Below are 27,081 nucleotides of genomic sequence, written 5' to 3'. Positions count from 1 at the left end.
TCAGGGAGGTTGACACACACACACACACACACACACACACACACACACACACACACACACACACACACACACACACACACACCACACACACACACATAGTCATCGTGTTTCCCTTATTCCCATTTGTTAAGCATGAATAAAAGAGTCCAGAGATGAAATTACGAAGGAGGAGTTAACATCTGCAGCTCCTCGGTGTGTGAAGAGGAAGAGGAGGAGGAGGAGCAGGAGGAGGAGAAGTCTTGGGAGAATTTAACGGTGCAGACATTTGATGCCTAATTTGGTTTGCTGGGCGGGGATCTGCTCATCTGAGCTGCTTGTAAATTCAGTCAGGGAGCCGAGGAGGCGCAATCTGCGACTTTCCACCGCCTGGACATCCCGGAGAGCAACAGCAGCAACTCAAGGTAACACACTCTCACTGGACAGACTCACGTTGTGTGACGGTTTGAGGGGAAATCAGGTGAAAGTGTTTCTTTTTTTGTCTTAACGAGGAAGTTGCAAGAACAATCTTCAGCTACAACCTGTTGCATCTTGGTTTTGCCTGCACGGTTCATGTGGAAAGTGTGATCTTATCAGAGTCAGCAGCTGGGGGGGCGCTTGTTTTTTCACAGGGGGGAAAAAGTGTAGGCTTTTATTTTTGACATCCCAGGAAAGAAAAATAACTCTTTAGTGAGTTTATAGCAACTTTATTACACTTTCTAATATTTTCTACAGTCGTATTTCTGTGTCACACATTCAGCAACTGCATGTTGTTTTTGCCAAGTTGATTTTCTCCTCTGTGTCTTTGATAAAAAAAAGCCTTGTGTGTTGATGTGTGTTTTTGTGTGTGTTTGTGTTTGGAAGGCTGCAGTGTGGTGTGTGTGGTGGGAGCAGGGTGCGGCAGGCGGCACACCCACCCTCACTGTCAATGAATGAAGCTACTACTACATACAGGGACTCTTACTATAACTCATTTGCCTTGTGTAAACGATGATACAAACATTAACACACAAAACCTCATTGTTGTGGAGGAGCTGTATCAAGTTTCACTCTTGATGAGGAGATGGTGAGTCAGTCGGAAGATCAGCCGTAAAATTACAATCTCCATGAGTCTTATCACAGATTGAGTATCTCCTGTTTGTGAAAGTGGAGTCTTACGTCCTTCTCTTGGATGCAACAGATGGTTTTCTCTGGGGAAAAGGCTGAATATTTGGAATTTCTCAGTCTGAAAGGGCCACAAATGGATGCTAAGGTTGTATTTTGCCATAGCCTGCAAAAACACATAATGATGGTACCTTGATAAACTGAGTTACCCATGCTACACACACACACACACACACACACACACTCACAGAGATGGTTGGCCAACAGAGCCCGTCTTGTGCTTCGACCCATGGATCCCCTGTAAGTGGATTATGGGTGAAATTGAGTTAGCGATGTTGTTGTCATCATGACAACCAAACAAGCTGCGTTTGTTTGCCTTGTTTCCTGCACATCTCGGGCCTCATGAAGAGTGTGTGTCTGTGTGTGTGTGTGTGTGTGTGTAGGTGTGCAGAACACACTTCCCTGCTGTTTGAGTAACTGTGCACATGAGCATGTTGGTGTTACATCCTGTTTGCTGTCCTGTTGCAGCCCTGATGTGTGAACCTATTTTCATCACCCCTTCCATTTGGGGAAGTGCCTCCTATTAGTGTGATCCTGTCGTGTTTTCCATGCTGTGCTGTTAAAAGACACGTCCCCCCCCCCCTCCACACCGAGCTCTTGTTTCTTTTCTGTCTCCCTTTTTACTTTCCTCTGCCATTTTCCTCGCCCATTTCTTTCCTGACTTGATTCCATGAGCAGCAAAGTAATGGCGGCAGGAGTGGCGGGATTGATTTTTCCATTACGACCCTCCGTTCACGTTTATTTTGAGTGGTTTACATGAGGCGTAATTGGTACCCTGACTTTAGAGCTGGAGTGGGAGTATCGAGCTGGGAGGGAGGAGGAGGAGGAGGAGGAGGTGGCAGACAACTGATGGAAAAGAGAGGGAGTAGTCACCGAAAGAGACGGCGAGGAGGGAAGGAAGCGAGGGAAAAGAGAGGAGAGGACTTGGCAAATGTGACAAAGTTACCAGTTGTTCAGCAGCAGCCAGACTGCAGCACATCTGGAACACATCAGCACGTTGGAAAATGTTACAAGGGATAAGGGAGGAGTGGTGAGAGAAAGGGGCCCAGTGGTGACTCACACTTCTGCAATTCCACTCCATCACTTTGTTTAAACTTTGTGTCCTTCTGCGGCCGAGGCACAGGGCTTCCCCCGTGTCCCTCCCTCTTTTCACTCCTCTCCCTCACTCGCCCTCCCTCCTGCCTCCGTGTGAGTCATCCTGCAGGATTCCAAGGTTTTTCCTTTTTCCATTTCTGTCTCTTTTTTTACCTTCTTCCTTATATACGTACCTCTCCGCTGTTCAGCTTTACCTCCAACCTCCCCAGCCTCGGCAGTGTTTAATGGGACTAATGTAAACAGGCCTTTTCTCCTTGTTTATAACTGTCTCTCAGTGTAAACTGGGAACGCAGGGTGCTTGTGGAGCCAAGTGGGCGATGGGTGTCAGGGATGGGAGTCAGAGTGCTTCTGCACTGTAAAATAGGTCATCTCGTCCTGATGCTATCTTTTCTTTTGTGGTTAGAAAATCTTGTCTTGTTATTTGTCTGAAATAACTGAACAGATCACCACAACACTTGAAGGAAGGATGTGATGGGTCAGGAAAGAACCCATTCAATTTTAAGTGTGGGCCGGCTAAGAGGGCAGATCCGGTTTGTTAGATGGGACGTTTTTCAAATGCATGTGGCCCATCCCTGGCTAATTTACATGTTTCATACTTTGCACATCTTCCTTTCTTATATCAATATATTTGAATATCTCACAAAACAGACCATCAAGCTTTGAACAATTAAAGGAAGTCTGGACAGAAAAATAAAAAAATTTAACTCATATTCTCCATGACACATTTCTAAATGAGTGTATCATTGAGTTTCCACAGTAAAATGCCTGATTTCAGCAGTTCTCTTTTAATTTTATCATCGTAAAGTCACTGTAACTATTGTTGAGTTCTTGTCACACCCAGTAATATTTATTTTGATATCTTGAATGATAAATCAGTCTCAGTCCCTCAGAAGATCAATACCGTCTTTGTACACAGATGCACCAACGTTCACTACAAATCCATCTTTAATGACCGTAGCATCATTCACTCACAGTCGCAGTGCAGCTGCAGAACAGGTTGTGGTTTGAGTCATTTGTCTCCACTGGAAATACCCTTCACTGCCCTGCATGGATCGAGCAGGATGCCTGTTTAGTGTGAACAAAATGAAGGAAGCATGAACGTGTTATCAAGACGTACCCAGACTGATCAGATTGCAATATCAATTTTCTCCATTATCTCTGACTAACTTTAGACAGAAGCAATGTTAGAATCAATCACTGAAAAAACCCACCACCGCCCAGTTCAATAGACTCACGGGTGTGTTCCCATTAAATTAAGATGTGTCATTAGGATTTCAGATTGTTTTGCAGTGTGGATGAGTCTCCTGGAGCGGAAAGAGAGAGGAGGGTCATTTTTAGAGCGCGATGACAGACACATTGTGGGTCGGTGGAGGCTGCGGCGCCACACCCGTCACAGAGGGCATGAGCAAGGAGGAATGTCCGAGCGAAGCCGTCTGCACTGCGCAGGAATGCTGTTGAGAAAAGCAGTCTGGCCTTTGATGGGAGGCAGAAAGTGCCAGAGAGAAAGAGCCGGAGTCTTTCACCCCGATGATTTGACCAAATGTAAATGTGCTGTGACGAGTGTGATCACAGTGGAGTCCTTATTTGCGGTTTGAAATTGTGTTTTCGTGGTTTCTGTTGTTTCAGCCATTCATAGCAATACAATCAAAGCACTGTTTGTCCTAAAATGGTATGTAGGAGTGCGCGGCATGTTTGAGGAGGATTGCAAACTGTAGCCCTCACGTGGTTGTTTGTTATCACTCAGACAAAGTTCAGGAAAAATTGCATACACACTAAAATACAGCTTGCTAATTCTTCTTATTTTCCTTTCTTCTTGCAGTTCTCTGTTTGAGTGGGCTGATCGTGCAAATCTAAGGAAGTGACTCCCAAAAGGAAATAAAGACACAAGTCTCACAGGAACATTTTTAGCTTCTCACATTACCAACTACATCTCCCATCATGGCGATAGTCCTCCACTCCAGCCCTCTGCTGTGGACTCGGTTGGCCGCGCTGATCTTCGCCTGTGTGGCCTTCTCTGTGGCCGTGCATGGCGGCAGACTCTACCATGGCACCGGAGACTGGTGCATCTTCTGCTGGGCCTTCAGCTTCGCCGGGACTCTGCTCGTCCTCCTGGTGGAGCTGTTCGGCCTCCAGACCAGGGCCCCCGTCTCCTGGAAGAACTTCCCCATCACGTTCGCCTGCTACTCCGCCCTGCTCTGCCTGTCCGCCTCCATCATCTTCCCCCTCTACTTCCTCAAGGGATCCCCAGGCCAAAGTGAGGTCCGTGACTTCCGCATCGTGTCGACCGTCTTCTCCTGCCTGGCCACCATCGCCTACATTAGCGAAGTGAGCATCAGCAAGGCGCGTCCAGGCGAGGTGGCCGGCTACATGGCCACAGCCCCCGGCCTGCTGAAAGTCTGCGAGACCTTCGTGGCCTGCATCATCTTCGTCTTTGTCAGCGACCCCGTGGTGTACGACCGCCACGACGCACTCAAGTACTGCATGTCCGTCTACTGTATCTGCTTCATCCTGTCGGTGGCCATCATCCTGCTCTGCATAGGCGAGTGCACCGGGTACCTCCCCTTCCCCTTTGCCCGCTTCCTGTCCGCCTACGCCCTGCTGGCCGTGGTTCTCTATCTGTCGGCGACCATCATCTGGCCCATCTTTAACTTTGACCCCAAGAACGGCGGAAACAAACAGAGGCCGTACAATTGCTCCAACGCTATGGGTCTGTGTGTGTGGGATAAGCTCATGGCGGTGTCCGTGCTCAGTGGCGTCAACTTCGTCCTCTACCTGGTCGACCTGATCTACTCCACCCGCCTGGTGTTCATCAGTGCTTGAGGGAAGAGAAGGGACGTTAGGCCAGCAGCACGCTCAAGATAAAATTGAATTTGGCTTTTTTTTTTTTTTAATAAAAAGGCTGTCAACCAGTTGTCAAATACACTTTTGTGAGCAAATGTATGTTTGGTTAATGGTTTGCGCACCAATTAGTTGAGTCATGATGGGAACAAATAGTAGAGTTGTGCCACAACTGGTTGAGTTTGACTCTGTTTGAAATTTGCTCTGAAAATAAAAGGAAGTGAGATTTTTATTGCTTCAGTAGAACAAAATAGTTTGAGAACAAGACGTGTGACTCAGGGTGAATCAGTTCACGACCTGCGTCATCAAACCCAACTCTCGTCTCTCAAATCTTTCTCTTCTCAAATCTGCCAAATTTGATTTTGTGTGAAGTGCGCTGCCAGCCTTAAAGAGAGAGAGCAGGTGAAGAGAGGAAGAGGTTGAAGTCATGGCTATGTTTACACGTGCAAAACAATAATCTCTTTTTTTTTTTATATGTGGGAACTTTTAAAGGTCAAACATCGATTCCAGTGACCTGAATAGACTGAATGTGATTTCTGGAACACGCTGACATCACCAAAGATATTAAAACACCTTCTTATCCATTATAATGGCCGATTGGTGCCTGTTATAAAACTCATGTCATGTGCACAGGGTTGTTTGTGATGAAAGCTGTTCACAGAACCTCCAGAACAAGGAAACAAGCCAACAACCAAAATACTATGTGCATGTAAACATAGTCTGTGACGACAAAATGATGGAAAGACAAAGTAAATGGTGGTTTATTATTGTGTTATTATTATTATTATTATTTTTTGCATAATGTATATGTCAACGCGCTGGCTTGAGACTGTTTTAAATTGGATTTAAGTTATGAAATAACTGCCGAGCGTTTTCTTCTGTTTTTAAATTGCTAATTGACGTGAAGTTAGAAAAACTAAATGAGCAGCTGTACGGAGCCTGGAGCCGAAATATTTAAATACCATACAATTTGAAATCCAAGATGTAAAATACATTTTTAAAAATGTTGTCTTATTGTTTTTTTATAAAATTGATTTCTACCCTTTACTTTTTACACAGCTCCGATGCTTTATGACTTGAAGTAGTGCAAAAAACAAGTTTACATGATGTTAAGATGAATGCTAGGCTAGCTTTTTACTCCTGTTATGAGATGTGTGTATCTGTATATGCAAGCTACAATCTTATGGCCAGAATATTTAGCCTATGTGGGAACAACATGTGCAAAATTGTGGATTTAAAAAAAACAACAACCATATATGCTTAATTAAAAGTGCACTTATATCCATATCTTCAGTGTGTTTTAAAGTCCTGGTGCCTCCACATATCAAAGTGTCCGTAGCACCACCCTCACCATCGCACCATCAAATTCAAATTGTCTATTGGGTCTTTGAGTTTAGAACTGCTGTAAAAGAAAATACTGAGGGAATGAAAACACATGTCCTCTCTCTCTCTCTCTCTAGATGTTGTCTCATAACTTTTTTATGTATTTCACTGTTCATGTTTCAAGTGTGCTTGCCACATCAGTGTTGTAGAAAATGATAACCCAGGGTTTCAATAAAGCCACATGGTAAACAGATGTGTGTGGTTGTGTTTTCATTATACGCTTTGGTTTGATTAAAGGTGCCACATGAGCCACTGTACTGAATTCGATTTTTTGGTTTTTAACCACAGTCGGGGGGGGGTGCGGCTCCAAGCGTGTTATTAACTGCTGGTTGGTTTGTTTACCACTTTGGCACAAACTGAAAATACCTCAAACACGTCTCAACCTCCTGCTGCGTTTCTTCGTGAGTGAATCTTCTGGACATTTTCTGGAGTTCATGTCTGAACATGGCTTCTGACAGTGACAAAGATTACCTGCTAAACATTAGACATTAGCATGCATTGTGTTTAACAAAATGTTGAGGAGCTTGTTCACCTAAGATTAATTAACCATATTAAAAAAAACACATCTTTAGCTGCAGCTGCGATGCTCTGAGTTACACCCACTTAGTGACACACACACACACACACACCTTTCATTACTCTCATCTGATTGGCCACTGCCCCTGCACTGTATTTTAAATATTTACACTGAAGTAAATAATTGCTGGTTGTGTAAAAACCTTGTTAGTGTTGCGGATGCCACTGAGGATCATCACCATTAGAAACAAAAGTTTTACATCTCCAGGCAAACAAAACCAAAACAGAACCAACCGAAACTTGGGGGGCGTCTGACACCGACACTAACACGCACTAATGAACAAATGAACACGACACTTAGGAAACTGAAAACTGTCTTTACTTCGTCATATATGTAAAAATATTAACGTTTGAATGACCTCCCATTAAAACAAGAGCAAACTGATTGTTTGAAGTGAAAGTAAACTGACTATAAATCAGCATCTGCTCAATGAACTCTATTTATCCTCCACAGTTTACTTTATCTTTCACTGCATTTCTCTCTTTCCACACATTCCCCACATGCAGCTCTGTGAGCACCAGGACGACCTCCGGGTGGCTTCGTCGGCGCATCTCAGGGCTTTGGGTCCTGTTCAGATCAGAGTCCTGGGGGGTTTACATCAACTTTACAGGTTGAACTCATGATGGAGGGGGCGGAGTGGAACACAGTCAACCTTTCTGTCACCAATCGTCTATGAGCATGGAAAGAGAAAAGCAACAACGCCCACGTCTGACACAATGACCTATACAGTTGCTGTACTGTACTTTCTATATTACATACTCTCTACTAAGTACCATTTTTCTCCCACAAGCTTTGCTCCTGGTATTTACTGTTATCCACAGCGGGGAGTGGTCTTCCTACTCTCCTCCAGTATCTAATCTTGGCCTTCCCACTACGACCCGCAGACAGAACAAAGAGTTTACGTTTATCAGCAGAACAATAGCTGCAGCCAGAGAAACGACCTCTGTGTCACACACGGCATCTTGTTTCCATTCGTAAAAGCGGATGTGTTGTTCTCAACGCAGCCAAGAGTACATGTGGAACAACACGCGCTTCAATGACAATACAAAACACACAGCTAGTTACAGTAGACGCACAGATGTGCCGAGCACTTGAAAGGAGCAGGCTTTCCTTCAGCGCTGTGGCAGCAACAGCTTGTAGCTTTCTGCTTGGCCTCAGTCTGATTTCTACCCTCGTCTCGTTCCAAGCCGCGAGTCCCGATGGCAAACAGCTGTGGAAGCTGTTTGTGAGCAGCATGTGAAGAGTCGCTAAGATTCTCATTTCATCTCAACACATCAACACGTGTCCTTTTGACCCTTCGCTGACCCTTGGCTGTGGCGTGTCGTTTAAACCGCCTCTGTCAAAACTGTACTCAGTGCAGATGATGCAGGGAAGAAGTTGAATAAAGAGAAAAACAGGCTGACAGATGTTTCAGTTGGCGGACAGGCGGACAGATGCAGAACAGGTAGTCCCGACTCTGAAGACCTGGGAGAACACGAGGAAACCGAGCAGAAGCACGAGTTAACACAGGGAAACTTGTTTTTACAACGTTCACCTGAAGAGTCCACGTGAACAACCCGTCTCTTGGGGGGGGTTCTCGACCTTGGACCTGACTTTGATGAACATTCACGAGTTGTGACACATTTACATAAATGGTGGAGGAATTTGATCTTTTGTTGGACGGTCTGTTAATATGTTGAAATATTAATGAAATAGAGATTTCTTCATAATTTGAGGAACAAACTCCCAACGGCCAATTCACTCTGTCACTATGTTGCATTACGCCACTGTGGCAGCCCCTGACTGTAGCGTTAATATTAGCGTCTGTGTTGCTGTTACCTAGCAGCAGTGTTGTCGTCACTTAACAACGTGAACAACAAAGCGCCCCACGCACACAACTTCCCTGGTTGATTGAGTTCCTAACAGGTGGCGCTAGTGAGACATGCTGCAGTAATGTAACACGTAAGGACGGAGCAGGTCATCACAAAGGCGGGAAACTCACTAAAGACAAATGCATCCTTTCATCGGCGGTAAGCGATGAGTCCAAAGTGTACAATACTTACCTTTTTTATTTGTACTCAAAGTATCAGGCTTCATCAGTACAGATGTTTTTTTTTAAAAAACACAAGAGGCATTCAAATCCCACCAATTCTACACAGAGGTCAGTTTATTCATAATGGGGAAGTAACATGTTGTGGTTTCACTGGGGGGTCAAGCACTGGACGACTTCTTGGCCTGGCGCAGTGACGTCCAGAAATCTTGTGATGACAAGACAAAACTCTCTCATGTGACCACTGATAAAATGAGAACCTGTTTTTGTCTGTTCACTTTCTCGAGATTAAAACAAACAACATGTCTGAGCTTTGGAGATGCTGGAAAATTGAGAGTCAGGCTCGTTGTCCTTGTTACTGAGGTGCCATCACTTAGCATGATCTGTGTATGTTCACTGTCACACTAACAGCAGGGAACAGCCTGGCTGCAGTGTCCGGCCTCCACATGCCTCAGTGATCCTATAGTTAGCAAGTCTTTAGGGACTCTGGTTTTCCAGTGACTGAGTTTAGATGTAATGTTTAACTGTATCTAATTCAGGCAGCTGTTGTATGAGCCTGCATGTGTCAGACTGACTCACTCACTCCGATGTTTGAGTTTATACCGCCCCCTGGTGAAAGTCTGAGTGATTTCAGGTCAGTGGATGGGGGGGAACCATATGATCCTAAAACATCAGCACAAGAAACGACGATGTGAGAAACAACTGGGCGTCTTCTGCAGGATAAACGTTGAATCTACGCATGAAAAGGGATTTGAAACCGTATTTGTTGGCGCAGTAAATGTCCACATTGAATGTTTAGCAGGTCATTTCCCAGTTTCGAGTCAGTGTGACCTTGCTTCTCTGTTCGTAGGCTGGGAAACTGATTGTAAAACCAAAATAAAGTCACGTGCTTCTCAGAATGAGTCCAAGAGAGTCAATCAAAGATTCGCTCAAAGTATTGATACCTGCTATATGAGAGAAGAGCAGGATTATAAACATGACTACACTAAATGGCCGTGTGGACAGGAATGTGCTTCTAACCAGGTTTATTTTGAAATGAACAGAAATGTCAAACCTCATCTTTCATCTTCCATCAGTGTTTGACCCGAATAAGACTCAAGCAAACTCCTGCTGTTCCAAAACCTTGTGGGAAACTTTCCCCAGAAGAGTATAGAGGCTGATGAAGCCAAAGATATGTAATGTTCCTGTGTCCACTTTCATTGGGTGTCCACATACATTTGGCCATATACTGTATGTCTGCCCTAGATTCAAACATAGTGAAGCGGTTACATCTCTTTTCCCTGTTGGTGTATTTCGGTCAGTTTGTTGAAGAGCTTTCCATTCCTTTACTTTTTCCACAGACGGCTGTGGGTCAGGCAGGAGCGTTTCAAGGGACAGTGGGGGCCCCTGGGCAAAAGGGAACTGCAAAGGGGGGGGGCCATGTAGTGAACCACGGAACAGTGGATTAACAGATTCTCTTCTCCGACGCGTAACACAACAAATATGCAGGATGTAATGTATTAATTCAGTTGCGGCAAATGGACACCAGCGTCGGCCCTTATCGCCAAAAACTCTCTCAATCTTCATCTGAGTTTTATTTCAGTTTTGTTTCCGTCTTGTCTCAGAAACGTGTTCTCACATCGGTTCCTGTGGACTGACTGGCGTATGAATGTGTGTGTGTGTGTGTGTGTGTGTGTGTGTGTGTGTGTGTGTGTGTGTGTGTGTGTGTGTGTGTGTGTGTGTGTGTGTGTGTGTGTGTGTGTGTGTGTGTGTGTGTGAACGGGTGAATGTGACTTGTGGTGTAAAGCCTCTTGAGTGGTCTGTGAAAGTTTTTATAATAAATCCAGACGGTTTACCACACTCACCTCTCGAGCACTTCTCCTGTGTTCCTTGAACTTTCCTGATCCGCAGCCAGAGACAAAAAGGGAGAAGCTGGAACTGGAAAAGTCACTGGAGGAGTTATGGCTTCGGATTCTTCAAAGAACGTTCAGGGCTCTTCACCAACTACACCAGTCCCTCACCTTTAAGGCCCTTTTCGGTCTCCAGCTCCCAACATTCCCATTTATGGTCTGTGTTGAACCATATAGACCCATAAAGCTGTCAGGAAAACATACAATGCTGCTTTAGCCTCTTTTTGTTAGGCTGCTGCATTTTCATTGCCTCGCTCTGTCTTTGGAATAATGAAAGACTCGTCTATGTTTGTTGGGAGCTGCACTGGTTTTTTAAAGTGAGGAAAGTACAAACAGAAGAAAATCAGACCTGTTAAGTTTTACAGCTGAAAGACAGATTATCAGGACAGTGATGGCGTCCTGGTCCCGAGTCCCCGCAGGGGGCAGTGTTCTTCAAGACAGAGCTGCTCTGCTTCAAGAGGATCTAACAAACTATCGCTCATGCAAACCTGTCAAACAGCTTCAACAGTCCCAGAGTCCAATTTACAGAGATATCCTTTTGTCTGGACACTTTAACTTTGAAGGAGCCACCTGTACAACGTCGCTGAGATCTTTTCTTGACCATTTTTAGATCTTTTGGGACATTTAACCACTCGGAAATTCAGAAATCATTGGAAATATCTAGCGAGACAGGATCGCAAACCCAGAAGTGTGTGCTTAATGCAGGATGGATCACATTTCTGCTTGTGCAATCATAAAATAAAGACACTGCATGGCTTTAAATAAGGGAAAATATATTTGTATAATTATTCACGATTGTCCAAACCGCTGCATCTCATATTCAACCATTTAGTTTTCCATAGGATTCAAACCTTTTTCCCCTCCGGCCTTCTATCCTCCTCTCCTCTACATTTATCCCGTATGAGTGTGATTTATTAGTTTGTCCAGAAGAAAAACACACAATCCAAGCAGTTTCTTGTATAATTTATATTGAAAACATGTTAAAAACATTAGTTTCCCTTTATAAAACCGTAACAGTTGCTGCACTTGTGGTCATAATTACAACAGTGTCCTGGTTATCAAAGTCCCCCTGTCATCAGTATCACGTGTTACTGGAGCGACGCAGCTTCATCACAGGTGCACGGGGATTCAAATCGAGGCTGAATATCAAAGTGAGGGTGATCAGCTGCTCTGAGATCAGTTCGGCTGGTTGTCCATGTGTGAGGCCGACTGGTACGACTGGATGTCCTCTCCGATGAACTCTGATACTGTGGAGGGAGACGAGAGGAAATCAGTCCATCCGTCCATCCATCCATCCATCCGTCCATCCATTCATCCATTCATCCGTCCATCCATTCATCCATTCATTCATTCATCCATCCACCTCATATTATGATCCTCTAATTTCATTCTCAGCAGCAGCATCTCAATATCTTGGCCCCTCCTCTATTGATCACTTTGCTATAAAGCCCAGATACAGATTGGAGTCTGATCAATATGGATTTTTTGGGGCTGATGTTGATACAGATTTTAGGGAATGAACATTTTCCAACATACAGATACATCACTTGATGTATATACTCACAAAACAAAATTGATACTTAGGATGTTGTTATCAAACCCTTGTGATGAAGAAATGTAATTGAGGCTTGATATTTTACAGTTTAACCATGAACTTTATAATAAATAACTATAATTTAAAAGAAAATATAAATAAACAAATAGTAAAGATAAAAAAAATAAATAAATAAACTTAAATGCCGATATGTCAGTGAGAGATTTTTAACAGTTTGGCAATAATAAAGCATAATTTTGTCAAAGTCAAAGATACAGTAAAATATCAAAAGGAAAAAGTTCAAACCTCGGTCGGGCTCTGATCTACAATATTCTAATGGTCATTTTGGACGTATCCATGCATCCATGTACATCACCCTCACTCCAGGAAACACTGATAGATTCACTACTTTCATTTGTTTCATCCACGTCTTTCATTTATCTACAGTTTGCATTTGACTCTCCTTCTAATTCAACATATTCATACTCCTCAACATAAAGAACCAGGAATGTAACTCACCCTCTTCAAAGGTAATGTGGTGCATCGACACCGAGCTGCTAAACTCCAGGGGGCAGTCGTGGATCTTGGCATCCCTCTCTCCCCCATGTCCCATCCCCATCACCCTTCCCTGGGGGTCCCAGCCGTCATAATGGGAGTAGGGCGCTGGGAACATGTCCTGATAGGGACTGGGGTTGGAGGGAGGGGAGGGACACACCTCCTGAGAATAAGCAGAGTACTGGGGGTAAGGGGAGGTGGGCATGGGAGGCAGAGGGGAGGTAGAGATAGGACTGCTGGCTGGGAACGGGCTGAGAGAGGAGGAGTGGGAGGGAGAGGGTGAGGAGGACAGGTAGGGTGAGTCCAGCCACGGAGAGGGAGAAGGGGAGGGAGGCTGCGGGCCGCGGGGGTACAGAGGAGGAAGGAGCTCGGTGAAGCCCAGCTCCAGGTTCTCGAAGCTGGGGTGGCGCTCGGAGAGGGCGCCCCTGGACCCGGGGGGCTCCTCCCCCGCAGCGTCGGGCGTAGAGCAGTACTCCTCGTGGTAGCTCATGGTGGGGCAGGGAGGAGAGTAGGCGGAGGGGTAGGGGGGCAGGTTGAAGCCCAGGCCTCGATCCTCAGCCACGGGGTCGCCCCTCACATGGAAGCCCCGGTCCATCCGGAGCTGACCCTCCGGACACACCCTGTCGAGAGGCAGCGCAGACGGCCGGGACAGCAGGGGGTCCTCCTCTTTAAACATGACTTCAGGGAGACACAAGGAAAACCAAATCACTGCACATTCATAATAATCCTGATGAATATTAAAACACCTTCCTGCTAATAAAGAATTCAAGTAGTATTTTAATATTGTTTGTATCTGTGTTTTCTCTAAAAAATGTTGGTTTTAGTTATTTAGTTATCAGAGAAGAACAGCTTTTTAAACCAAATGAACTGAATAAAAATGGGTAAATATTACACTTACAATATTCAGGTTCAATACTCGGAAAATACAGTCATCAGAAATACACTTATATGTATCGACAGTGTTTCTACTGAGAACGATGGACACTCACTGGGGAGATACTTGAAGCAGTGAGTGCTGCTTCTTTTCCTCTTCCCGTTGGAGACGTACAGACTGAGGGACACGGGCCGACTGACGGACAGGTCGCTGTAGGCGGGAACTCTCACGCACAGCAAACACTACGAGGTCAAAGGGCCGTGGACATGTGACGGATTATTTACATTCATCAGATGTTACTGAGTTGAGCTGCAGCTCGATCGGTGAGGAAACGTTGTGACATCGAAAATTACCTCGTTGCTGTTGTCACGGTCGACATGAGCCTCCTCCTCCCACTGTAATTTACCATCTAATAGATAAGAAGGAAGAATTAAGGTCAAGTGGAACGTAGATGCACGCACACACACACACACACACACACACAGACACACACACACACACACACACACACACACACACACACACACACACACACACACACACACACACACACACACACACACACACACACACACGCACACGATTGAAATCTTAAGAACGTAAAAGGCTGAATTGTGTGGAGGGAAATAAACTGGAGGCTGGTTTTTGAAAGAGGCCTCTGATTTTACCTGCAAATGTAGGTATATAAGAGTTATTTCTCCAACTAGACAACAGACATTTCCCAGTCTGCCCTGTGGACGTTTACCTGTCCCTCTCTCCATGAAAAGGACCCTGGAGATCGGCAGGAAGTTGCTGCCACTCAGCAGAAGTTCCTCTCCGCCCTCCACGGAGCAGGAAGTGATACTGACGGACTCGATGACCGGCAGCTCCTGGGCCGAGCGCTGGGCTGAGGGAGGGAGAACCAGCAGATCAGAGCCAGTAGAAATACTCACAATCTAAAGCCAAAGTGTGCAGAGACAATTAGTCAACACAATGATTAGTTGATCAACAGAAAACACACATTTCTGTGCACAAGCCTAAAAATAATGCACCCAAAAGAAAAAGGTACTTTCATATCCCTGGTGTCCTTTGAAAGTCATTATGAATTACAACCCTGAAGTCAGAATGAAGGAGGTGAACCAAAGCTTCAGGAGCACAAACATGGAGGAACTTCAGGTTTGATCTAATGCTTTTTTCTGTATCAATAGCTGCTGCAGTGACATGAGGAACCTAAGATGCTTCTACAGATACAATCAGGAGCCTTAGATCTTTCTAACAATATGTTATCTGTCAGTGTTGTGTGAAGCTTTGGACTACATGTGACCAGCAACTCACAGCATTCGATGGGCAGCGAGGCCGCCTGCAGAGCCAGGACCCGTCCAGGCGCGGCTACAGGGGGCGCTAGATGGAGGTGGGTGCGAAACACCAAACGAACACGCGTGTTCTTCCTGCCGACGTCCGTTTCCCCTTTTCTCAGCTCGATGTCCGAGTTCCTCAGCTTCAGGATCCCTGCACAGTCGATGCTACAACACAAAAGATTTTTCAAAACAAACAGAACTCGAATTAAGAAAATAAACACATTTATTTATGTAAAATGGAAACACCTTTTCTACATTGTTAATTCTGTAAAATATACAGTGGCAAATATCGGCAAACATTTACGCCAACACTTGATATACTCATATCAAACACATTATATAGAACATTGTGAAATCCTAATATTAGGGTTTTAAAATGTCAATTAAATGAAGTAAAAAGTACATTGTTTCCTTTTTAAAATGTTGTGGTGCTGCAGTATAAAGTATATAGTAGCATATAAAATTAGCATTTGTTGTTTAGTGTCAGTATTTAAGGAGCCTCCTCCTCAAATATATCAAGTAGACGTCAAAAGAGCCTTGAAATCAGAGACTAAAGCTGAATAACTTGTCATGTGGAGGAAACACAGTAAACTCTGTGTCTCTCTACTCACAGTGCGGTCATGTTGTTCTCAGGGTTCAGGGGGATGTCCAGCAGTTTGGTCCCGGCCTGAACGCTCTCATGACTGGCAGTGCCGACCATCTTCCCTGTGACCCTGCACAGAGATACAGCTCAGACTCAACAGGCCTCCAGTGACAGTTTGTCTTTAAATGCACGAGTCCCAGCGCCGCAGGCCGGTGATCTGCTGGTGACAGACTCAGTACCTGTGTATCTGATAGAAAGGATGCGGCCTGATGGATCTGTCGTCCGCTGTTCCGACGAAAACCTGAAGAGAGAGCGGTTTCCTCTCAGTGTATCCACACAGCTGTGGAGAGAGACGCAGAGCGAGAGGTGACATCGAACTGAGACGAGCGAAACACAACCTGTGTCCTCACACTTTGCTCCATTATTATGAGAAATAAAGATGGACGACGGGACAGCTCCCAAAAGTGAAGCCAGAGCATTTGGACTAAAAAGTCAAAGAACACGTTTAGCAAATTCAATAATTATAGTTTCTGTCATTTTAGGTATTTCTTATCACTGAATTACACACAAGTGTTCAATTATTCAAGACGTTTGGTTGTAATTATTTATTTGATGCTTTAAAAACAGGGTCAAAGGTCACGATTGACAGCTGAGATTCACTCGTGATTGGTTGAGAGCACGTGTCGTCGGGACCTCGATGCTGTGGCTCCACCCCGAACGACTTCAAAAGCACAAAATGGTGGCGACGGTAGAATATTTTAACTGGAGGTTGGAGAGGCCTCGTCCATCTTTATTTTATATTCTATGGTTTGTTGGGACAAAATCTCTGTCGTCGCTGTGATCACATCTCTCAGGAGCTACGTTGATTCGTGCCTCACCTTGACGACAGGATGTCCCGTCGGCGTGGCCTTGACGGCTCCTCGGCTGCCCTCCGTCTCGTAGTGGGCTCTGTGGTGAGGACGCGGCTGCACCTCGATACGCAGCTCGTACTGGTCAAACTGGGACGGCAGCGGCCAGTCGAGCGGAGGCAACGCGTTAGACCTGAAAAAATCCAGAGACTGACGGTTTGACTTCACCACACAGAGTCAGAGCCGAGAGGCAAAACAGATACAGGGGATATCACATGTCATTTATTAAGACAGTTGAATGAATGTGACCTTAGAGTTTATTCATACTGTTAAATTTGTACTTTAATGTTGTGTGAATAAATGTGTGAGTGTGTGTGTGTGTCCTGACCTGAACAGGGGGCTGTGGGTGCTGGCTCGGGTCCGGCCCCAGGCCAGAGCAGGGGGCACAGAGAGGTAGTCCATGCCCAGAGGAGGGGGCTCTCTCCTGGGCTGCTGGGTCTCGGGCAGTGGGCAGTGCGAGCTGTGGCCTGGAGCCTGCTCCTGATCCACCTCCCTGGGAGACAACTGGAGGACAAGAGGGCGACGTTCACCACTGCATCGAAATCAAAAGTTCATAACATGTTTCATATTTGACCACAGAACCAAACCAGCATGTTCACCTGTTCCAACGACGTCTTCCTGGTTTTCTGTGGGATGCTGAGCTCGCAGCTGCTGGGCGGAGCTTGTGAATTGAGGTGGGAGTCTCCGCCCTCCAGGTTGAACCCCTGCAGTTCCTCTGAGTAACTGCCCCTCCGCGAGGTACAGGGGGAGGCCAGAGGGGAGTTTCGGCGCTTTTTGCCCCCGGGGGAAGTTGGCCTCGATGACGGCGAGAGCCCAAAATTGATGGTGGCCTCGTTGAGCTCCTCCTCCTCCACCAGCAGGGAGTCGCAGCTGGAGGCGGGGCTGAGCCAGCCGCGGGAGGAGGGGCTGGAGGCAGGGCTGGGGCTGAGGGAGCCGGGGCATCTGTCACGGTAGCTGAAGGGGTCCAGCAGGGGGAGGTAGAGGCGCTCTCGGTCCCACCCACCTCCTCCGCCGCCCATGTCCCAGTAGCTGGAAATGGTTGGTGCTGGGTCGTCTTCTGGGGAGATGGTGGTTATCTGGATGCTCGGACACTCGACCACACGAGACTCTGACACCTGAACCGAGGACGAGAGGGATGCTTTACTCTCTCAGCGGCTTCTCTCAAATATTTTATAATCAAGTAATCACTTCCAACAAGGAGGTTTTGTTTGTTTGTACGAGTGACGTCTCTGAAACTGATCAAAGTCTCAGTTTATCTTCAAAGAAGTAAATTTAGCTTCGTTCTAAATCAAGAAATCTCGAGTTGTGAGCGATGCATCGGTGCAGAGCAGCTATGATCATGTATGAGTGATGTTAGAGATAAAGTTATAACAGGATGGAGAAAGTGTGGCAGGAACCGCAGCTCCACTCACCTCATTGTTTGCAGTTAATGATGCAAAATGTGCAAAAATATGCAGAATGGTCCATAAACTCTCTTTTTTTTTCCCGCCCAAACCGTCTGAGTGTAATAAACCAACAAGGGTTTCGTGAACAGGTCGTCTCACCTGCACTGAGCGAGCGGGCAGGCTCTCGTAGGTCCCGCTGAACTCTCTGACCGCGGCCCGGCGTGGAGGTGGCGAGTGCATCCCGGCCCGCTGACTGGCTGAGGGGGGCGAGCTGGGGATGCTGATGGAGTGCGCGGCGTGAGTGGCAGCCAAGTGGTTGTCTGTAACTGAAAGATAAACAACACGCAGATTAAATTTGAGGAAACGTGACGCACACATGAAAATACGATTTACGCAATTTGGACGAAAACCAGTCTAAAGAATTCTTATAATCAATTGCTGCTCACGTTCATTTCCCTAATATTCACCTTTACTTCCACGTGGGAACAATTTATTTTCTGGCTGCATTACTGAACAAAAAAACCCACAAATCTTTTTTCTCATTGTTCAAACACACTTTTGTTTTATATCACGAGGGATTCTGGGGTCATGTGACCTCACACTGATCTTTTTCCAGAACCGCACGATGACGGTTTTAACTCTACTGCTCTTTTATATCTGGCACTAACAGAGGCTCATTAGATGTCCATCAAAAATATTGTAAACACAATTTGCGGTAAGTAAAGACTCATTTTCGATCATCAACGTTTTCATTTTCCTTGATTCACTGCAGAGTAATTGTTTCCATGTGGAGGAGACATGCAACTGGAGCTTTTTCACAGGAAGTGAACGGTTTGCGTCAGTCAAGCGATGATCTTTTAATATATAAGTATTTGAATAGTTTCGACTTCTTCGGGTAAATCTGCGTATTTGCTTTCTTGTTAGACGTCAGATGAATTGATGGATTATCGCTCACATACTGTAAATATGAAGTCGGATCCTGGAACCGGGGGGGGGAAACCCTGAGCCTGGTTCTCTCCAGAGGTGAGTCGGCCTGAAACAGCTCCTTCTCATTTGATTTATCTATAATCGCCTAAAACAAAGGTTTGTGTTTTTGTTGCCTAGTTACCGAGTTTCTACAGTAGCCCACAGCGGACAAGTCAAACAGTGGCTGATTTGATTGATCCATACAAGAACAACATTGAGGCTTTGAGGGAAGTTATGTGCCATGTTTTGAATGATGAAGGACCAGTGTGAAGAATTTACTGGAATCTATTGTCAGAAGTGAAATATAAGATGTTTTCATTCATCTATAATCACAGAAACTAAGATGCATTGTCCCTTTATATCTACATGTGGAGCACGTCCTCTTTAACAGAGTCCTCATGCTGCACCACCATGTTTCTACAGTAGCCCAGAGGGGACAAACTACACCTGAGGATCCAGAGAGGATCTTTCACATTTTTTACAGGATAGGATTCTCCCACAGTTTGGTCTAAGGTTTACGTTCCTTTATTTCGGTTTATTCGGTTTATTTTACCTCTAAATTCAGACAATTATGAATTATTTTTACGATAATAAATAATACAATAATTTAAATGTATACATATAAAGTGTGTGTCCATATGAAAGTCACCCAACTTGTGGATGAGCAACGCCTACAGGGTCTAAACATCAAATTTGATTTCCTAACGAAATTATGATATTGTCACAGGTTAAAATATTGAATGTTCTGTTGTTAGAACCTCACTCACCCAATAAATAAATAATAAAACAAGATTACTTCATCATTTTGGTATAAAACAAACTAAACTCACCTTAATGTTTAACTTTATATTCCATAGACTTCCACTCATATGGCTACAATCCACTGAATTCACCTCAAAGAGTTTAAACTTTTAATTCTGAACAAATCATGAAGTTAACTTTTGCCTCACTGATTCAAATCTTATGTCGCTAAGACTCACAAACCCAAACTCTGCCGCTGGTCCTGACAGTGATGAAGAAATCAAACTAAACTAAACAAACAACCACCGGGAACACGACCACAGGCCTCACCACAGCGTTTCCCCAGCGTGGAGCGGTCGACCTCCGCACGCATCCAAACGGTAGTTACTCTCTAATGAGCGAGGCTCCAATCGGCCATTGTTGCGATGGCAACCGGCCATACAGGCAACTTTTTGGGCAACACGGACACACAACAGCAAAAGCCAACAAACTAAGACTCAGGGTGAAAACTCTCTTCAAATGTTTCCTGGCAAAACAAAATATTTCCAAGTGATTAAAGCTGCAGCGCTGAGGCAACTCCTCCGCTGGTGGACGACTTTTCCCTTAAAAACAGGGATTTACATGATTGTGTGCTGACCAGCGGAGCAGTTTACGAGCCAAGAAAAAGTTACCTAAACACTAAGTGAACCCAATAAAAAGCTGATCTCAAGTCGAAACAAATCGAGTTCGCGTTAATATTTTATTACGTGTCCTGAGCTGAACCTCACAAAAAACAGATGAGTGATTGCCAACACCCCCCCCCCCCCCCCCCCCCCCACAGAGGGAGGTCAAATGAATCTGAGGCATTATGAGACAATCTGATTATTTATATACCACCAACAAACCCCCATTTGACACATGGATACTGTAACGAATCTGACGAGTGCATCCTACGTACACGTGGTAAAGAATGATCACAGATCTGCAGTTTGTTTGGTGGTTGTTTGAATCCTATAAATAACTATTAATTCTGCTGCTGGCTATGATTAACTCAATTAAACAGCATGTGACAGGCTAAAACCAAAAAGCTGTGTTCAGACCTGAAACTGTAAATGCGAACATCTATATGTTTGTAGACAGAGCAGCGCAATTCACCTGAACACGATTCAACACAATCAACGTTATATTTAAGTGGGAAGCCTCGATCACCATGTTAAATATAATTCTTAATGAGTTTTGTTGTGGGTTTTATTTTCACAAATATATTATACATAAATATAAAGACTGGTCAAAATGCTTGCGCCAAAGAGGTTATGTTTTCACCCCGTATATTTATTTATTTGTTGGTTGTTTGTTTGTTTGTGACCAAGATTACACAAAAACAACTAAATGGATGTCCACAGAATTTGGTGCATCTTTCAACATCTCCCTTGATTTTTCAGAGAATCATTTATGGATCCTGATTAATAAAATAAATAATAATCAGGCATGTTTATGGGACTGATATTAATGAGTGTTTGTAGTTTGGTGCAGATCCAAATAAAGATCTGGATCTGGTGAATTTAAATGTGGTTTCATCAGGGGACTGTTGGGACTCGGCAGAGTTCTGAACTTTACTCAGTGTTTTTCTAGTTTTCAAAATGTAGATGGTGATTGTTGTGATGGAATAAAATTAACTTGGAGGTTAGGAAACTCCCGATGGATCAAGTGATGAAGTTTGTGATAATTAAAAAGGCTAGAAAATCAAGAAAATACATATTTCTGCGAAAGAAAACTGCTCCAATCTTTCATCTTTGTTCTTATGAATCATTTGCTCATTTTACCTCCTTGTCTCCTCTTCTAACTGTTTCTGAAATGATCATTTAAATATTATTTAACAGTACACAGCAGCAGAGGATCGACGGATACAAACACATCATCATGTCACTTTCCTGAAAGCAGCCTCGTCCACTCGAGAGACGAGACTTGTGTTTAAGACGTATGTTTATACTGTTTATATAATTCAGAGAAGTGCTTCAGTCACAAATGCATGAATGACAAAATCTTATTTTACGAATAAATGAATCTTTGACCTTTTGTTTCTACCTTGTCGAGCGACTAACAGACTATTATTATTATTCTATGTCCGGAGTTGAGTCGCTCACAAAAATAGATGCAAGAAATCTTGAGGGATAATTAAATTATTGTGATTAAAAAAAACAATTTCTGCTGATCTCTCAGATCTTCCTTTAATCTTTGCCTCGTTTTCGTTTCTCTGTCATTGACTGTTACATTTTTCTCGGGCCAATACTGACCGTACAAAGCCGACTGTCGTATGAACCGCGACATGAAACACATTTTGTTTTTGTCGTGGTTGTTTTAAAAGTCAGTGTTTCTGCTATAAATTACATTCGTTAAGTTGCCAATTGTTTTTGTCCCTGACCTCATGTTGCCGAGATGAACTTTCAATTATTTCCATTCAGGAAGATTTACAGACTTCAAATTAAAAATAGAACCGTGTTATGGGATCAACGCTCTGTATTAGTAGATTCACTGGTTTGGAATTTCAGCATCATGAATGAAAAGTGTGATTATTGCGAAATCCTAAATTTTGATCCTTTCAAATAGTTGTCAAATCAACATGACTTTATTTTAGAATTTGTTGTTTGCATGTTATATGAATAGAAATGTAGAATAGAGGCCGGGGGACGTAAATCGACAAGTCAGGTGTGGTGTGAAAGTGTTGAGTGAGATGCAACGAGACAAAAACTAACTTCTGAGAAGGTTTATAATCTGAACAAAGTACAAATTAATCACTGAATCACTTCAAGTGAAGAAATGATCTCGTGTCTCCTGCAGTTCTTTCGCATGCCTTGGGTGTGGTGATATAACTTTGTGCCAGTGTGGGTGGGAAACACACGAGAGAGTGGATGTGAGGACAGGAGGTGTGTGTGTGTGGGTGTGTTTGTGTTTGTGTTTGTGTGTGTGTGTGTGTGTGTGTGTGTGTGTGTGTGTGTGTGTGTGTGTGTGTGTGTGTGTGTGTGTGTGTGTGTGTGTGTGTAGTGAAACATATTGGGAGATGGAGGTTGAGAGTATGCGGTGCACGTTCAGTACACACAGTACACAGAGGTTGAGGTTCCTACCCAGATGGCAGCTGTTAACTCTACTCACACGCACAGCTGATTGGAAACACATTGAGTCTGGGGCCGCATACACACACACACACACACACACACACACACACACACACACACACACACACACATGCACTAATAGGCAATAGAGAATATGCACACGGTAAGATGCATACCACACACAAAATAAACACACAATAAAAATATACTTGTGCTCACATTCTTACAGAATCAAGAGGCACAGACACATTGCATGCAAGTTCCAAGACACGCACACACGCACACACGCACACACGCACACAAGCACACACGCACACACTCACACACACACACACAAACACACGCACACACTCACACACTTCATTGATTTCCTAGAGACTTACTCTAACATTAACCTCTGCATAAACCTGAACATAAACCTAAACAAGATCTTAAACTTACCCTTAAGATAAACCTAACCTTAACCTAACCTTGCACTAAATCTTAACCTTAACCTAACCTAAACCTAAACCTAAACCTAAACTAACCTTAAATTAACCTTAACTTTAACTTAAACCTAAACTAGCCTTAACCTTAACCTTAACCTTAACCTTAACCTTAACTTTAACCTAAACCTAAACCTAAACCTAAACCTATCCATAAACTAACCTTAGCCTAAATCTAAACTTAACCTATGAAAACATGCCTTCACCTTAGTATTGATATGGACAATGATTTACGTTATGAGGATGTGGTTTTGTCTCCATAAGAAAGACAAGTCCCCATAATGTGACAGATTTAGGTCCTCACAACATGACTAATACCTGGACTACACACACACACACACACACACACACACACACACACACACACACACACACACACACACACACACACACACACACACACACACACACACACACACACACACACACACACACACACACACACACACAGATAAAGGCCCTCATTACAACAAATACAACACTCATACAGAAGTTTCCTCTCCTCTCACACCTCCTCTCTCTTGGACCCATTCACACACACACACACACACACACACACACACACACACACACACACACACACACACACACACACACACATCCATCTCTGGTTGAGTCGAGTCTAACCCAGGCTGCTGCTGCTGTTACCGGGCTCCAGGCGCAGCAGGGAGCTCTCACCCTCCTCCCCGGGACCGGAGCTCTCCGGCTCGGCTGCGCGCACCGGCGCCGGCCCCTGGCTCTGCCGCGGCGGCGGATCCTCCTCGAACACCAACTTGAACTCGAACTCGCCCTCCTCCCAGCCAGAGCCCGGCGCGGCCCCCATCGCCTTCCGGCAGCAGAAGGACCAGGACCCGGGGACAGTGACACGATCTTATCTGCTTCTATCAAACTGCGGCTTTAAACGTCTGCGCGTAAAAGAGCGAGCTATCCAAGACTTTGTCCTATGCGCGCGTCATTGCGCAAAGATCCCTCCTCTTGGAAGAAACTTATCCACGCTGCTTCCACACGATGAGGACTTCTCCTTCACTCTTTGCAACTTTTTTCCCCCCCAGACTTGATGCCTTGCAGTTCCCAAAAAACCCAGATCTTCGCTCACAGGGTCACATCTCTCAACATAGTTCCCACACGGAGTCTGTTCCCTTCCTTCGCTTCTGCCTCCATCGTCATCCCCATACAACTTCTCCCTCCTCTTCCAAGACAGGGAAAAAAAAGTTTATCAAATATTTTTCTCGTCCTTTACCCTTAATTGCCTTTGGGTGGGTTTCCCAGCTCCAGTTGGTCCGTTACTCATCTCCCATAGGATCTTACGCCTGTCAGTCAGGAAGCCCCCCCACCCACCCTCTTCATCCCCCCCATCCCCTCCTCTCCCTCTCTCGCTCCTCTGCCCCCTCCTCACTCACTCACTCTGGAGGTTTCACTTCTAGCAACTTAACATTTGCTTAAAGCACCAGAACTCCTGCAAACTGGATTTTTTTAAAAATACACATTTCACCATATTTTGCACCATTTCCTGTTGTTTCCTGGCGTGAATCTCATTTGTTCTCACTTCATTCTCACTATCAGACATTTTTAACCCCAAAAACATTGTGATTATTATTCCAATCATGAGCAGGACTCATGGCAGGCGGCTCACTGTCCCCTAAACCCTTCCATTGTAGGCCGGCTGCATGGCCGCCGCCGGGCCTGTGATGTTAACTGTCAGTTAGTCCACATAAGAGGGTCTATTTCCTGTGGCGATGAACACATTACCTCCCCCTTCTTTTTGGCTGTCACTGTTTCCTCGCCTCCCCCCTCTCTTCTTCTTCTCTTTCCCTTTTTTCCCCTTCCCTTTACCCCACTCCTCCTTCCTCTCGTCTCCTCCTCGTCCCTCCTTCTTCTTCACTCTCCCCTCCCTCCTTCTCTCCTCACCGCAGATCTGTTTCTCATTATCCTCTGCAGTCTGCTCTCTGTCTGAGTCAGGAGACGAAAAACTTAAATAAACACACTCTCTCTCTCTCCGGCCCTCTCCGCCTCAGTCCAGCTCCTTATTCCTCCTCCTATACCCCCTCCTCTTCTCACGTCTCCCCCTCTATCTTCCCTTTCCTCCACTGGTTCTCACAACCGTCGTACTGGAGAGTAACTGGGGGCCTGTTTCACTCTCCCTGTCGTCCTCCTGGGGTTGAGTGGGCAGGCCCTGGGTCCTGGACTGATCTCAAGATGTTACAGTCTGGTTGGGGAGAGGAAAAAGTGCAACCAGCCATGATGACGCAAGGGTTTAAAGCCCAAAACAGGACTTGACGAACCTGTCACCACCACGTCACTAAATCCCAAAATGACATGATTAGATTAGAACCTATTCAGGAAGTGAATGTTGTTTGGGGGGGGGGCGTCCCTCAGCCATTTAGTTTGCTGTTGCTTATGATTATTATCCTACAAATTTACGTCCAGGACCATGAAGGTTTCAGTTTGCTTCCAACAAAGTGACGGATCATTGAACTTCCCTGATGGTGGATCCAACAGATTTAGTGATTTTCTGAAACTGAAATTTGACATCAGGTGAGAGAGTGAGAGACTGAGAGAGTGAGAGAGTGAGAGAGTGAGAGCGTGTGCAGTGTTTGAACTTCACACAACTTCTTCTCTCACCTCTTGTGTTTGAACACAATACGAAAACCACTGAGGAGATTACCCCTTGTTCAGTTCACAGTATATCTTGGCTTTAACAGGAGGCGCTGCAGTGTGGCACTAAATATTTCAATCAGTACAGAATAAAATGAAATGTATTGTGAACAGAAGGAAGAGACTTATACGTCAGCAGGATGTAGAACACAATGCAAGCAGTCCTATGAATTCAGTAAATCAGATATAAAGGAGGGCGGCACGGTGGAGAGGTGGTTAACCACTGTCACAATCCTGACCGGTCTCTTTCTTTCTGGGGTCTTTCAGTTTGCGTGTTCCCTCTGTGTTTGCGTGGGTTTTCTCCGGGTTCCTCCACAGTCCAAAGTCACGCAGATTGAGGTTAGCTTGATCGGAGACTCTGAATTGACTGTGGATCTGAACGTCTCTACAGTGTGTGTGTGTGTGTGTGTGTGTGTGTGTGTGTGTGTGTGTGTGTGTGTGTGTGTAGAATATCGTCAGTGTAAGTGTGAGTCGAAACACAAAATTTGAAAATAGCATCTAAAATGTACATAACAGCTTGGTTTCTACATCTTTGCTTTACCATCCCCTCCAGCTAACCTCTTATTTTACCGTCATACTCGTGTATTTTTGTGGGATAACTAAATAAAACCGTGACTCGACTGCGTCTCCTGAATTCTTCGTTCACCAGGTGAACAGCGATTCCTGCGCTGCCGCTTTGAGACTTTGATTAAAGCACTGTTTTGATATTTCATATTTCAAATCACAGTCATCTGACAAATAGCACATGTCGGTCGCAACATCTGCAGCCTATTATGCGATAGGTCAGAACAAACCATAACAAAGAAAGTTGGAGGTGACAGAAAGTTGGCGTTCGCGGCGCTGCAGTTGTGTATGTGCAGACATATACGAGGTTGTTTTGGAAAAGTCGAGTTTCCTCTTCCACACTTGAACGTGGGGTCGAATCCATACGCTCTGTTTTCAAAACATCTTTGGGTGTGAATGGTGTTGGCTTTGGCAGAACGGGGGGACGAGAGGAGCAGGATTCACTTTCAGA

General features: G+C 44.8%; 2 protein-coding genes across 4 annotated transcripts; one reads left to right on the top strand and one right to left on the bottom strand.

Annotated features, from left to right (window-relative positions):
- Positions 1-242: 242 nt before the first annotated feature.
- Positions 243-6,649, top strand: myadmb (myeloid associated differentiation marker b). Of its 2 annotated transcripts, none has more exons than XM_035171042.2 (2): positions 243-401; positions 4,055-6,649. In XM_035171042.2, exon 2 carries the CDS (start codon positions 4,174-4,176, stop codon positions 5,053-5,055), a length of 882 nt encoding a protein of 293 aa, XP_035026933.1. In that variant the 5' UTR covers positions 243-401; positions 4,055-4,173; the 3' UTR covers positions 5,056-6,649. The 2 variants fall into 2 exon arrangements, with proteins under 2 accessions (XP_035026933.1, XP_035026934.1); XM_035171043.2 differs by lacking the exon at positions 243-401 and adding an exon at positions 403-457.
- A 5,265-nt stretch (positions 6,650-11,914) lies between these two features.
- On the bottom strand, positions 11,915-24,713 carry nfatc4 (nuclear factor of activated T cells 4). Of its 2 annotated transcripts, none has more exons than XM_035171657.2 (13): positions 24,039-24,713; positions 18,287-18,453; positions 17,342-17,857; positions 17,071-17,246; positions 16,713-16,875; positions 16,074-16,174; positions 15,863-15,964; positions 15,229-15,416; positions 14,660-14,800; positions 14,268-14,323; positions 14,030-14,156; positions 13,005-13,718; positions 11,915-12,198 (listed from the first exon to the last, which is right to left on the bottom strand). In XM_035171657.2, exons 1-13 carry the CDS (start codon positions 24,232-24,234, stop codon positions 12,128-12,130), a joined length of 2,718 nt encoding a protein of 905 aa, XP_035027548.2. In that variant the 5' UTR covers positions 24,235-24,713; the 3' UTR covers positions 11,915-12,127. The 2 variants fall into 2 exon arrangements, with proteins under 2 accessions (XP_035027548.2, XP_035027549.2); XM_035171658.2 differs by having other exon boundaries at positions 24,060-24,713.
- Between the last annotated feature and the right edge of the window lie 2,368 nt (positions 24,714-27,081).

Source organism: Hippoglossus stenolepis, chromosome 11 (genome assembly GCF_022539355.2).
Source record: "Hippoglossus stenolepis isolate QCI-W04-F060 chromosome 11, HSTE1.2, whole genome shotgun sequence".
In the NCBI taxonomy this organism is placed as follows: Eukaryota; Metazoa; Chordata; class Actinopteri; order Pleuronectiformes; family Pleuronectidae; genus Hippoglossus; species Hippoglossus stenolepis.
Note: the sequence above shows the minus strand (reverse complement) of the source record. Positions and strands in the feature narration are given on the sequence as shown.